The following is a 14,957-nucleotide window of genomic DNA, read 5'->3' on the forward strand; positions in this document are numbered from 1 at the left end:
TTTTTTTGCTGATTTAGGCAGGGTTGCATAAAAAAAGCACTTTCACTTGGATGGCGTCCAGCACCTTCGCGAACTTTCTCCAGGTGTGTAATTGGGTTCCTTCCAAGCAACGCGTTCGTCTGTACTCTTTTATTGATATTACGCAGCACCTTCTTTTCGAAAACTCCTAGTACGTTCAGAACCTCCGCAAGGAGCGTTGTTGTTCCGATTCCGTAGAGGACTACAGTTCTGATCAGGATTTTGTACAATGTCAACTTCGTGCGTCATCGCACCCGATTCGATCGAAGTATCTTCCAAAGTGAAAAGTAGGCACAATTTCCATCCTGAATACATCTCTGGATCACTTTTGCTGATATTATTGTCATCGGTCACCAGCGACCACGAATACATGAACTCGTCGACCACCTCAAGTGAATCGCCGTCTATAGAGACTCTAGTTGAGAGGTAGATACTGAAAAGATCTTTTGAAAATCGTGTGCCTTCTGGATCACAGCCTCAAGGGCGATGTTGAACAACAAACAAGAAAGTCTTAACCCTCTGCTTGATCCAATATGACCCAAAAGCATTTTCGAAATACGCACGTAGCACATCATTCGTGCCATGGTCGCCTGATCTCGATCGACTGTATCTTGTAGTGACACTTCATCTGTCGCCCTATTTGTGGATGCGACAGACGACTTCCTCCATACTCCAAATCGTCGGGTAGCTTACTTGAAGAGCTCGCTCGGTAGTTAGTGTTTGCCGGCAGTTTTGTTGTTCTTCAGCTTCCCGATCTCACAACGGATTTTATGAACATCGTGGGCTAGTACTCGGTAACCTGTTCAAGCCCCTCATGTTCACGATCATCTTGCTGGCGCTTCTTCGGTCTGAGAATCGGGGTCATACCGTTTCGTGCCCGTTTGTATTTGGCCTTGTTCTCTCTCGTCGACTTGCACAGGCATATCGCCCAGATCCAGATCTACGGTAGCGATGAATGCTGCCTAGCAATCCCCGTCATACCAATCATTTCTGCCGAACGGTGCCCCACTCCTAATTTAGAACGTAAAATTCTATATGAAAAATGGAAGATGAGAACTAGCGACACTCTGTTGAAAGCACGTTGTATACCAGTGATGGCGCTGTGGGAGCTACAATTAGTTTGGCGAAAGGGCAAGTGCAAAGCCGGCATCCTTAGCAGGGTTGGAGCATGCAGGTTGATTTGGCACAGAATGGCAGGGCAGTCGACCCGTGACGTCCGGATATCGGAGACGGGCATAGCGCGTGCTGCTTTCCGACGTAGTTGGAGAGTATCGATCTGGAGCAGCTAGCACCTCTCCTCATACCTGGAATTACGCATGGACTGCTGCCAGGGAAGCATTCGAAGGGCATAACGTACAAACCGGCGCTGGATAATTTAGATTCGGTAGATATAGAGGTACCCAGACTGTAGAACAGTACTCCAATGAAGACCGAAAAGCGAACAGTAGAGCGTGACTAAGCAGTGGATGTTTTTGAAATCACGTGTCATTCGGAGAATGAGCCCTAGTTGTCTAAAAGCCTTCGATACGATGAAAGAAATATGTTGTTTGAAGGTGAGTTTTCGTCCAGAGGTACCCCGAGATCCTTAATGAAATCGAAACGCTGCACTGGAGAACCGTTGAGGATGTAGTCAACTTGTAGTGGTCTGTGCTTCCTCGTAAAAGATATAACGGAGTCTTTGGACGCGTGTAGTACCATACGATTTATCTTGCACCAGGGAGTGAATATATTTAGTTGTTCCTTAAGAAAAGTGGTGTCGACAGCATGTTTGATTTCGCTGAATAGCTTCAAATCGTCGGTAAATGCAAGTTGTGGGGGATTTCTGAAGAATAGTGCACATCGTTGAAGTAAAGCAAGAACACTAGTGGGCCAAGATGACTGCCTTGCGCAATCCCGCAATTCCGCAATCCTGATGACTGTGCGAATCCTGAACCAGCCGTCCTCAAAAGGCGATCCGCTCTAAGCTTCTCCACCTAGGAGAGTACCGTGGGGTAGCTGACCGTTGTTGTTCGTCTCAGTGTTCGATTACCGGTTTCAATACTTCTTTCCCTCCGAAGTAAGCGTCCATGTTTCTGATTTCTGCAGCTACGTCTAGAACGTTTCTTTCTCGACACAAAGTCTTCCTTTATTAGGGCAGTGCACGTTTTGGATGGTGTAGTTATAGAAACGGCCTTCAATACTCAACATACAGATCCTATCGCTGACCGCCGAACACTTGATCACTCGTCCCTGCATTCTACCCGGCACTCAAAAATCGCCGCTTTGGTAGTACTGTGTCACAAATCCTCGTACCTACTTTTCTCTCCAGCAATGTTCCTGAGGAGCAGCGATGTCGAAATGGCGTGGTTCCAGCTGATCCAGTAGGATCTTGTCGCCATCTGTGATGTTCAGCGATCTAGAGTTCCATGTATCAAGCTTCCACGTGGAGGTAGCAATAAGAGTTATATGCTCTGAACCACACTGGAGTCTGTTTCACGCCAAGCAGTACGGGTTGCCGTTCATCAACCTCTTACGAACAAAACTCGACTCATCACTGCGACCAGAAATATTTGTTCTGTTGTGATATGCCCAAGTGCATTCTGCACTCCGTATTTTAAATTATAGGAGAGTAGGTGACATGCTTATCATTTCCGTGTAGGGGTAAAACTTTCTCTCCTTTCGTTTCTAGCTTACTGCTTTGCAAGACCGAGCCTCTTTCTCCTCTTCCAATATCGCCAAATTTCTATTTCCTGGGGAGATCACAAAAAACGTTCTTGTGTCAGTGTTATTATCAGAAAATCTTATTATGTCAAGAGGAAGAAGTCCTATCTTAACCTTGTTTCTTCTATCAATATTACTCCATAATTACAATTTCCTGGAGGGAACAATTATACGTTTTCTCTAGCCTGCTTTATTATATTTATATGGAACAGCGGTTCTCAACCTGGGGTTCGCCTATCCCTGGGGGTACTCGAAAGCCTCCAGGGGGTACACGAAAAGAACAGCAGTGTTTTTTTATTTGTTTATTGTTTATTTTTTCTTCATCTTCGATGTAAAATCGTACAGACTGAATCCTAAACTATGTGTCTGATCCTAGTTTTAAAAGACGTTTTCGACATTGTACCATACTCGTGGAAACTGCTTACATCATTGTATGCTCTTAAACTGGAGCTAAATGGACTAAAATGGCCGTAATTAGTTCTATGTACGAGAAGATTGATGGCTGAGAAGCTTCGAAGATTACGTCGAGGGATGTTAAAGTTGATTTGCTGCAACAGTTCCGGACAGTCGATGTTCCCTTCGATGATGTCGAATATGAACATCCGCTGGAGCTAGATCCGACGAGTCGATAAAGTGTCTAAGCTGATAAGCATACAGCGTGCTGAGTAATCAGGTAGAGCCATAGGATCCCTCCATGAAAGTCTGCGTAATGCATAATCCACAAATTTCTTTTGTATTCGTTCAATTTTAGCAGTAAGAGTTACCTGATACGGTGCCCAGATGGCAACCGCATACTCTAGGATGCTGCGAACCAAGGTACAGAAAAGCGTTTCTAGGGTATAGACATCAGTGAAGTCGGATGTTTGCCTTCGTAACAACCCCAGCATTGCAAATGCTTTGGCTGTAACGATTGAAATGTGATCGTGGAACTGCAACTCAGAATCTATTGTGACACCTAGATCGCGAATGGACTGGATCCGTTCCAGCGTAATGCTGCTGTTGTGGTATGGATAATTGATTGCATCTAGGTGACGAGTAAATGTGATCAATTTGCATTTAGTAACATTCAAGTTCATTCCATTTTTACGACACCACAATAAGAGCTCGTCTACATCAACATTAGGTTAGACGTTGTTGACCTATGCTGCATAAACCCATGTTGGTGCTCTGATATCACAGATTTCACAGCTCGGTAGAATACAGCTCGAATCATTGTTTCGAATACCTTTGCGAGTGAACACAAGATTGATACTCCACGATAATTTTCTACATGATGAGTACTGCCTGGCTTATAAATAGGCACAATTCTGGAAAATTTCCAGAAATCTGGGAAAATCTTATTTAAAAGCGATAGATTGAAAAGACAAGCAACAGGAAAAGCCAATGAAGATGCACAATTTCTCAGGAACAGTGGCGGTAATCCATCGACCCCGGCTCCTTTAGTCGGGTCAATGTGTTCGAGTTCTGTTTGAATTTCGCTGGTTGAAAGAGAAAATACTGGGAGATTGATGTCATACGTTGGTACTCGCTGAAAGGAGTCTGGATGCAAAGCGGGTGTCACTGTGATATAAACACTTACAAAGAAATTGGCAAATAGGTATGCCGCTTCGTAATTGGAGTTAGAACTTGTCCCGTTATGTTCAACATTGGATGGTATCCTGGGGCTCGCCTTCAAAACTTGATATGTTTCCAAAAAGACTTCGGATTCTGCCTCAAGTTCTGCTCTACATTCTGTATATATATCCTATACGTTTCAGCCAGACCGATGTCATGGCAACAGTTTCCTGAAGCCGCCGCCGATGATGATGGCGCTACTGTTGGAAATATGGTCATAAGCTCCGTTTATTGTTCCGCATGTGTTACTGTATGGATTTTTTGCGTGCTTCTTACTATATTGAATGTAGGGCTATCCGGAACGTGTTGAAACATGTTTGAACGTGACCATTTATGTCCTGCGCAAAATCCATAAAACGTTCAAAATAGAACAATTGTTTTTCGCTTTCTGCATTTCTTCACATCACTTGCAGCAACAGTTGATCTCGCATGGACGGTGCTTAATCGGCTGTTTCGCAAACACTGACAGCCTTTTGACGTATAATCGAGCCAGAGAGCCAGAGAAAAACGGCTTCAAGCGAAATGTATGGGGATGACGTTCGTGACAGGGATGTGGTTTCAGCAAGGTGTTCTTTATATACAGCTTCCATGTTACGAAAAGAGTTGCAGTTTGCAATGGTTCTTGATTTGAAATAACGTTTTTGCATTTTACCAAGATGTTCCTCATTTGGCGAAGCTCAGCTGTCCACCAAGGCTTACGCATTGGAACGCTGCACAGAGGAGTACCTAGAACAAGAAGCTGGCCAAAATAAGAAAAAAGTTTTTTGTCGCTTTTTGGTGCCGCTATATTTTTTCCTGCAGCTTAAATAAATGCTCCACAAAATGCCATTACTCGATGAACGTTAAACGGTATTATCATATGCTGGGAGCGCTGTGAACATTGACAAATTTTCAAGCATTTTTTTTGGGAATCGAACCATTTATAGTAACAAGTTGTGCCAAGCATCAAAAAATGACAATTGATCAATATTTTGCAGCAAATGAGTTCTTTATGTTCAATGCTAATAAACCGGTTGATAGAAATTCCAAAATTTCAAAATAATAGCTACTCTTAAGAAGTTTTAGAAATTAGTGATTTTTACGTATTTTCGAGCATTTTCAATATTAAAAAAGTTATCAAATCTCGCGGAATCCGATCATATAATCATCGGAGGAATGGAAGTTCATAACATCACAAACACATCCTCGCAAATATCTCATCCGGTAACGTCCGGATTGGCATTTGCGACCCGTTTGAAAAATGTTGGTTATGACGAATTTTGACGTTAAGTGTTCACGCGTACACGGGAAATTGAAAAAAAAAACAACCTGATGGGTGCCTGTCTCACGCTTAAAACAGTGTTTCAGCTCAACAAAGATGAAATGAGATCAGTTTAGTGAATGAATTTCAACTGATTTAAGTTAACTTAAAAATCACTTGGAGCACAGAATCAATAATCCAGGTAAATAACACTCCGTACAAAAGGCTTTTTCCAACCTACGTAGGTTCCACGAGGCATTGTATAATTTGTGAGCATCAAATTAATAGGTCTAGATGAAGATATCTTGCTACATCATTTTTCTGGTAATTTCTTCAATTTGTTTCGCTGCCCGTTTTGCGAAAACCAATCATTCGAGCGTATTACTTCATCTGCTCACTAACATTAATGAAGACACATATGCTATGTAAATGTAAACATTAAGTTGTGTGTGTGATATTTAGAATTACTTTTTAATATAATACTCGAACCAGCCACTTCCACTTCTCACTTAAATATTTCCCAAAATATTGCTAAATAGCTGCTATTATAATTTTGGCCAGGTTTTCACTCGAGTTACTCCTCTGTGCGCTGGAAGAACGGCTTTACGCGGGGCATTTTCAGTCAGAACTTCCAACAGTTTTTCATAGAAGATAGACACATCCACATCAATTGAATCACCTGTTAGATAGTGGCGCCAGTCGATAGACATAATGACGTTATTTAAAGCATCGAAGTCACAGTTTCTAAAGTTTAACGCCATTAAACCAGTTTGTTGCTCACTTTCCTCGAAAACGTCACTGTTAACATCAAGCAAAATGACTAACGGCTTGTGAAAAGGATCAACTCGTAGGAGTGGCTCAGCGGGTTCAAACACTTCCACCTCATCAGGTACGTTAACAAAAGCTAAATCAAGCAACCGTCCCATTGAATTTGTAAACTGGTTAACTTGTAGAAGTCCGTAAGCAAGCAGTGATTCAGTGAGTTCTAATTCATGTTCGGAAAATGTATTAATGGGTAAATAACCATGAAGATCTTCATCAATTTGCCACACGTGGTTTGGCAAATTATAGTCTCCCAAAACCATCAGAATATCAGCGTCTTTTAGACGATCAGAAATGTCAAGAATTTCCGCACAGAGAGTCTTGTATAAATCTATGGCAGAGTTTGGAGCCAAATAAACACAGATAAAGTGAGCGATTACGAAAATCGATCCGAACAACCATTTGCTCAAGATGATCACAATCTGGTATTGAGATTGAAACACATTTGAGATTGGATTTTACTGCAACAAGTGTTCCTACCCCCCTTCAAAAATCGCTGGTTAACTCACTGCGATCACATCGAAACAGACAGTATTCAGTCGACAGCTCTGAATCGCTTTTGTCGGGTCGGAGCCAGGTTTCAGTGAACACCAAAATATCGTAGTCACAACTAAAGAGCATCTGCTTCAAATCTTTCGTCTTTGTTCGTAGGCCTCTCACATTCTGTTAGTACACTGTCAGAAGATGTTTGTTCACAGTGGCAGCACGGGTGGTGGCAGCAGATCGGTTGGAGCTCTGACGATCGTCATTATGACTGAAACCGGAAGATTGATTAGGCAGAGTATGCGTTTCAGCCACTGAATACTCGCCTGTTGGGGGATTTCGGAAGATCTCCTCCTCTACCACGACATCAGGACCAAGACGTCTTTGATGGCTGGAACAGTTGATGGGTTGAAAACGGCGGTGGTGCTGGTGGTAACTGAGTCGGGAGAGTTGGAGACTTCCTGATTGCTGTATAACGTGCGTCTTGGTGGGGCTTCAATAGAAATCGAGCCGAGCACCAAAGTGCCGGTTTATTTATCGGTGGATGACTGGAAGGTGCGGAAATATCAGGTGTTGAATTATTAAATTCAATAGAATACTTGCCAGTGCTAGCAAGCTGGAAGACCCCTTCTCCATACTCAAATACAGGACCGGGACGACTGATGAGCGCTGGCTGCAGTGGCGCGACTGTGATGAGCGGATGGGGGGCTTCTAATTTGCATAATTCGGTGCGCCCCGGGCAGGATCCAAAAAAAAAACAGATTGGTCGTCGATGGAATTCGTCAAGTCGATTGTGGATAAGTCTTCATGCGATGATTCGACTGGAATAAGCGTTGTCTGGACACAAACATCCATCGGTGATCCCACGATCAATTGAATGGTGGACAAAGCAAATTATACAATGTTTGGGATAAAATGTTCAAAAACATATTTTCTGTTGTTGTAGTAGAGAGTACTACGAACTTTATTACTGATCTGTATTCAGGTATTTTTCACAAATTAGCAATTGAAAAATCATTCAAAAAATATGGGATACAATTTTTTGGTAAAATATCACAAAGGGGTACGCGGACAAAAAAAAGGTTGAGAGCCGCTGATATAGACTGATCCGAAAATTATAAATACATTAATTATTAACCGTCATTTCAAATAACGTGTAGTATTCAGCCTGGCTGTGTCCTATGTTAACTTTCAAATGAAACAGATGTTGTCATTTTTTCGTTTTCGTCAGTTTTAACGTTTCGCGTGAAAGTTCGAAAACACGTGGCTTTTCTTGCGATCAAAAATAACGAACCGTGATATCAGAAAATTGCTGACCCCACAATTGACAGGAAGATGAAAGATTGGTACAAGCGGTATCCTTCAGAATCAGAACAAGATGTACCGAAAAATCTAGGTATCTCATCGACTAACGTTATACCGACAAATTCAGCTAGAAAGTAATGGTATGGGAGGTTATTTACGAATTTCGAAAAATGTCTCTTCCACTCATTACGACTGACATAATAAAAGGGCAGAATCTTCGTGGAACAGTGTTTGCAAAATAGATTATTACCCTTAATCAAAAAGCGTAATTGAAAATCGTACACTATTTTGACCCAATTCTGCTTCTTGTCATTACTGAGCAATTCTCGCTGATACCAGGCCACTAGGTGCACAAGGTCTTTAGAATTTGATATAAATGCACATATTAGCTTGGAATAAAGAAAAAATCATTATGCCATTTTTATTTGATTGAATTTGTTGACCCCTCGGTCACCAAGGGGTGAATTAGTTTCTAGAGAAGTGGAAATTTTAACAATTCTTGATGTTTTATTTGAGCTATATCTCTGAAATTTGTTATGGAACCTACTACAAGTAGCACAATTCTGTAAAGTGGAATGATAGGGCTTTCATTTGGAGTAATCAGAATTTTGGCCGCCATCTTGGAATATATCAGAAAAATTCAATTTTGGCCGTATTCGCAACTACCGATTTTCGATCTGAGACCAGCATTGGAAAGCTGAGAAAAAATGTTATAAGATGCAAGAAAAAAGTTAGGTGAGCATCAGTGTTAACCTGTTGAGCGAATTTCTCGAACGAAGTTTTAAAAAAATCAATGCATTTCGTGCATTATATTTAAGATCATCATCGGTAATTTTAGAGCAAAAATAGTGGGTTTGAGGAAAACATCCTTCTGCTATAAATTTTTGTAAACTTTAGGCATCTAAAAATAAAATAATTTGGCTTATAGCGGTTTAACAGGCATTCTCATCTAATTTCATATCGTTAAATGTGATAAATTAGGCAGTAATTACCTGTAAATTGTCACAAGCAGCTTCTTTGTTCACGTGCAACGGCCGAACGGTAATCAAAGAGATGTCAAAACTTGGCATGGCCAAAATATGTTTGCTTCACAAAGAGGCAAACATATTTTGGCCATGCGTTTAACCACTTTTTCAACTTTTCCAACATGTTAGAGTATACAAACTGTTTCTATGACATTCTATTGATGTTACTACAACAACGAATTGTTTCAAAAGCATACATATATGTTACAATAGCTTCTGGACGTTGACTTGTATATTACCACTTCCTCTTGACTTTGGGTTGACTCAGCCATGACTTTGAATATGTATGAACTAATTCCAAAATAACACTACCTAGAGCCAGTTTTTCGCCGAAAATTATAGTGTAGTACGATTCTTAGGTGTGTTATTCAATTTTTCATACATAGTTTTCTAATATTCATTGAATTTATCAGATAAAATGCGTAAAATGTTATCGGGTGGGCCAAAATATGCATATGGGCCAAAATACCCCCGTTACCCTATTTGCCTTTTCCTTTTCTTACACGAAAATAAAGAGAACATCAAAAATGTCGTGAACTAGGCGTGAATTTTTATTTTTCGATTCTGACAAAATGTATTTATATACCAGAAGTATCGAGCTCAAGCATTGTAAAGTATTGTGAAAAACGAATCGATTATGGATTAGTACGACACGTACGACTATTACGAAATATATTAGTTCGAAGTGAATTGCTTTGTTCTTCCTGCCAACTACTAATTGCAATCGGCCTTTCTCAAGGCCACAAATATGTTTTGGAAGCAATATTGGATTTTTTTTCCTTAAAAATAATGAAATGTGTGACTGCAGTTACTACTGAAACTGGTACTGATTATGAAGTGGGAAAGAAAACCCAAAAATTTAACTCATACTTTAAATGATGCTTATAACTTTATTTGTTTTGAATATTTAAAAAAAAAAAAATCATGCGAATCGACTACATAATCAAATCGTTTATATACTTTGGTGTCGGCTGTGCTGGAGAAGAAGTTGAATTCAAATTTGCTATGAATTTTAACCACTTTACTATGAAAAATTGTGTTAAAAATAGATCTAAAATCTGTTCAGTGGTAACAAACCTGTAAGCATTTGAAATCTTTCATTTTGTCTTTCACTCACCCTACTAAAGTAAAACGTAAATTTACGGCAGAAAAACATTCTGAATTAACTTACTTGATCAAAAAACTTCTATACATTTTGTTTTATTCAAGAACAAAAGTGTATTTATAATATTTGGAACACTATAAGAGGGACTTTTTGCTGTGGAAAAGAAGGTCTACAGGGAAAGTTTACTGTGTGCGTTTAGTTAACTGTGCGCCAGTGTTGTCAGCGCTGCCAGTAACAGCACATTTTAAATTAATTATTTCCAATTTAATTATTTGCAATAACCTAGGTCTTCAACCCTCAAATTATTGACAGATAACTTTGATATGTATTTCATGTATTCAAAATATCTTCTAGTAAGGATATTGAACAACAGGTACTTTCTGACGGTGGTCGGTATAATTGAGCAAAAAATCAGTGTTGAAAATTTAGTGCGAAAACATTTCATGATCGTTGTTGATCAAATGAAATGGAAAACAACAAATATATGAATGAAAAATATTTCCATGCAGTGTTTTTCGAATGATCCCAAAGAAACGAGCGAAAGTGTATTCGGGCTTAACGCGAAACATTATACGCGATCGATATTGGTTTTTGCACCGGTTCCGTACCACCCTTAGCCTCGATTTTCTCATATTTATACTTTTCATGCGTCAATCAGCTGACGCCGATAGGATGCCAGTGGGTGATGGTGACGTATGCCGCTTTTCTTTTCTTCTCGTTCCTCGCCGCGCTTTTCTTCTACTCTTTTCTCTTTCTCTCTTCTGCTCCCTGTGTTCATATTGATCACTTGAAATATATTCTCTTTCCGCAGATTCTGCTTGATGTGTGTTGCGCACATTTTGTCAGTCTCGCTACTAGCACAAGCTACTGGGAAAACCGACTAACTTGACAGAAATTTTCCAACTCGTACTAGGCCTTTGAGTACGTGTGTGTCTGTATTAGTTAGTGTGTTAGACTCTCTCTTTTTCTCGCACACTGCGCTCCCTTCGAGCAGATCTGTCGGAAAAAAGCATGAGCAAATGCGCCTGATTGACAGTTGTTCTATTTACTTTTCTTATTCTCAGCTGACAGTAGTAATCCCAGTACACGAGAGGCGATCGCTGCTCGACGGATAGTCCACACTGATCGGTACGCGTAATTTGACACTCAACTACTAGGGATTACGCGTGTTGCGGTGTCGCCGCGAGAATCGCTTGGAAAAAGAGTCCGTGAAAGTGTTCTGAGCAGTGTCCAGTGCAGACAGGTGGCCAATAAAAGTTTAGATTGACGGTGCGGCGTGCGTTTGGGGGCACCTTTCTGCACTTTCTCGCTCGCGAGCTGCGCTGAAGCATTAATACTTGTTTCCCGCAAATCAGGCGATCGGTTGCGGGGGGAAAAACCAGCGAAGAAAACTTATGAGTTTATTTATGTAACACATAATAAAGAAGCTGATCCCACGATCGAAAGTGAGACAAAAGGTCACAAATTGTATGGTTGTTCGCAGCAAGAAGTGGCTGAAGTCCGTTTTTTTTTAAAGTGCAAAGCTTACGGTACGCGGCTAGTGTCTGAAAAGATAGTTCTGGTTGTGCAAATTGTCCATTCTAACAGTTCAAAGTGAAACTACGGTGACTATTAGTGACATTACATTCTGAAAGTGCTAAGCAACGAACGAAGCGCAATGGATTACGAGGAAACGCATACAGTGACGAGGAAGTCGACAACCACTTTTCGGATTCAGGAAGTAAGTACAGTACAGTTAATGTGATTGAAAAATAATTCACCACTTTGAAAGAAATAGTTCTAGTGTCATTTTCCGTCGGTCAACTCGTGGTGTCCCATCTTACGATCTCGCACTGGTTGCTGAATGATGAGAGTGTGTATGTATTTTTTGTATGTATTTTTTGTAAGCAAAAAACGCGTGTACTTACTCGTAACGGACCAGACTGACCGTTGGTTGACTGTTGGAAAAGTAAAAGGCAAATAATAACCGCTAGCGAAAAAGATGTAACTATTTTTAAAATCTCGGTTTCTTAGTCGTTTCCTACGACGAGAGAAAATTTACTTGCTGACAGAAGACAGGGACATTAAGATATATTTACTTGAACACAAGTATTAGTGAGAAGACTCTGGTTTTCTACCCATAATTTGTCTAGTTTGGTCAAGTCGAATTAGCGGAGGGATTCAAAAATGCTCTATTAGAAAGAACATTGAATGGCGAAAACAAAAAATCATAAACAACGACTACATTGAAAACCACGCCATGTCGTAACAGTGGAAGATTTCAATCGCTGGCCTAGCGATAATCCATAATACCCTTTGAGAAGGCCATTGCCGGATTATCGGTCTGTTTTACTCTGTCGTACACCTGCGATGATGGATCGCAGAAGGTGGACAGCTAGATCAATCGTGACTGCAGGGGACAATACTGTAAATAAATAACGCTCGTACGGTATTGGTCCAAGGTCAACCATTCTTGGAGGGTGCCAAACCTCATATCGGACGACAGTCGGCACTCGACGGCAGATTTACATTGACCTTCTCTCCCGTACGGAGAAAGAAAAACGGACCCGAGTGCGTTGAACGTCGAAGCTGCCGCAGCCGTCGCAGAGTTTTCATTCGGAGGCCATGAGCTGGTTCGATTGATATATGCATTTCTGTGAGTTGCCCTCTTAATTGCTGAATAATTTTATAAAAAAATATGTAGCTGAAGAACGTTATTCACTGAGGAGACAGAGCTTCATTGAAGATTATTATTATTACAGATGCACAAAAAAAATTGCTTGTTATTTACGATTACGCGTTCCAAAATGAATTGCAGCTTTATGTATATCAGGGTCACTGATGAGAACGTACCGTACCTTGTGCGGTAAACAAGTATTTGAAATTCAAGAATAACCAGCAATATTTTGAACTTGAATGCTGTTTCTTTGTTTAGGCCAGACTACATTATAGTAAACTTACAAAATAATCTTTTTCTGCGATCGTTGTTAAAATTTTTTATATAAAAAGGCCCAATATTTACGCGAAAAGTATTGTTTCCGAGTTCTTTTTCATCTCATCAGTAAAATACATTTCATTTTGTGCTCGTGAGACATAGTAGTAACTACACAGATACAAATTTTAGGAATAAACCCTCTTTTCCATAAAGATTAATAATAAAAAATATCTAAAAATAAAAATAATGTTGGAAAACTTTACACACTTTTAACGTGCTGTTTTTGCAAAACAAAAAAAAAATCAAATTCACTAATGCTTTTATTTCAACTGCCCCTGTTGAAAATTGTGTTTAGCTATTCTCGTTCCACATTCGAATATTTCAGGCCTTTGCCTTTTCACATTCTCCATACAACATTTGAAGCCAGATATGAGTTTTTACAGGGGCAATGGCGAGTTAGGTTGTTGTAGTTGAAAAGTTGTAAAACATTCCAAGCCTTTTGAGTTTGGCGAGAAATTACAAAGTCATAGCTTTTCTGAAGCGATATGACAAACACTAGTTACCTTTACAAAGTTACTTTACAAACTCTTCCTTTTCTCACTAAGCAGACGAAATTGGAATAGATGATAAATAGTTCAAAACATCTCTATAGAAAAGTCACCTTGAGGAACTCCTTGACCAGTTTCAAATGAAGGTAATAGAAACTAGCCAAAGAGTTCTTCTTTGGGTTCCCAGATTTTCTAACTAAAGCTGACAATCGTAGAACAGTATGAGGGGGAAAAGAAAACGGAATTTGGGTATTAAAAAAAACAGTTATTTTGACAAAATAAAAATAGTAAAAAGGAAACTAAGGTGAAACATGTGAAGGATCCCGTGATCAATCGATCTTCAGGCAAATTTGCTCAATGGCAACCAATATTTTGAGCGTAAGACTTAACTTTGCTGTTTGTTCTAAACCAAATTTTGAACAGGCTATCATTGACATCTTATCCCATAAGAAGTTGCATGTTTTTAACCGCACAAGTTGATGTAAATAGTAATAGGCAAGACTTCTTTGCAACCGGAAAAATATAATTCCTTGTCATCTTCGTCCTGATAAATTCTCTTGATTAGTTTCAATTTGGCTATTTTTTTTGCATCGCTGACAAACCTCAATGTCTCCGTGAAAATTATAAATTATTAAGTCATGCCAAACATTGCACACTAGGAAAAAAATAACCCAAATTCCTACTGAATAGAAGCCGCTGGGCTGGCAATCTAAAATATAGCATTTCTTATGTAAAATTGGTCAACAAATCGATTGGTGATGGTTTCATTTTGTGCAGGGCACGACAAATGGCCTATTTTGCCTCTTTTCACAACATTTTTGCGTATTTTTGGAAATATAGACCTTTTCCTGTGCCCTGCACAGGATGAAACTATCACCAATCGATTTATTGACCAATTTTACATAAGAAATGCTATATTTCAGGTTGCCAGTCCAGCGGCTTCTATTTAGTGGGAATTTGGGTTCTTTTTTTCCCAGTGTGCATTGGTTGAAAACATATTGCAAAAGCTTGAGGCGCTTCTCAATTTCTACTAATACGTTTTTCTAACGATAAATCGACCATGAATGTTGTCTGTAGCAACGATCACAATTTTGGACTTGGTGATATGGCAATAATATATAATAAGTCAGAGAAAAACAAAGACCACGTGGTTTGCTTGTTAACCCTCACCCCCTGCGTGATC

General features: G+C 39.9%; 2 protein-coding genes across 19 annotated transcripts in view; one reads left to right on the forward strand and one right to left on the reverse strand.

Moving 5' to 3' along the window:
* LOC129717881 (uncharacterized) overlaps positions 1 to 14,957 on the reverse strand; it is a 139,503-nt gene that overhangs the window by 31,405 nt on the left and 93,141 nt on the right. The window lies entirely within an intron of this gene.
* Positions 1 to 14,957, forward strand: part of LOC129717877 (tropomodulin) — a 163,076-nt gene that overhangs the window by 3,328 nt on the left and 144,791 nt on the right. For 11 of the 18 annotated variants that reach the window (XM_055668131.1, XM_055668123.1, XM_055668121.1 and 8 more), the window contains exon 2: positions 11,377 to 12,032. In XM_055668131.1, the coding sequence (XP_055524106.1) occupies positions 11,970 to 12,032 (63 nt within the window). In that variant the 5' untranslated portion in view covers positions 11,377 to 11,969. Of the gene's footprint in view, positions 1 to 11,376; positions 12,033 to 14,957 lie in introns of those variants that run through there. The other 7 variants (XM_055668122.1, XM_055668126.1, XM_055668127.1 and 4 more) reach the window with 7 other exon arrangements.

This window comes from Wyeomyia smithii, chromosome 1, assembly GCF_029784165.1.
Source record: "Wyeomyia smithii strain HCP4-BCI-WySm-NY-G18 chromosome 1, ASM2978416v1, whole genome shotgun sequence".
Lineage (NCBI taxonomy): Eukaryota > Metazoa > Arthropoda > Insecta > Diptera > Culicidae > Wyeomyia > Wyeomyia smithii.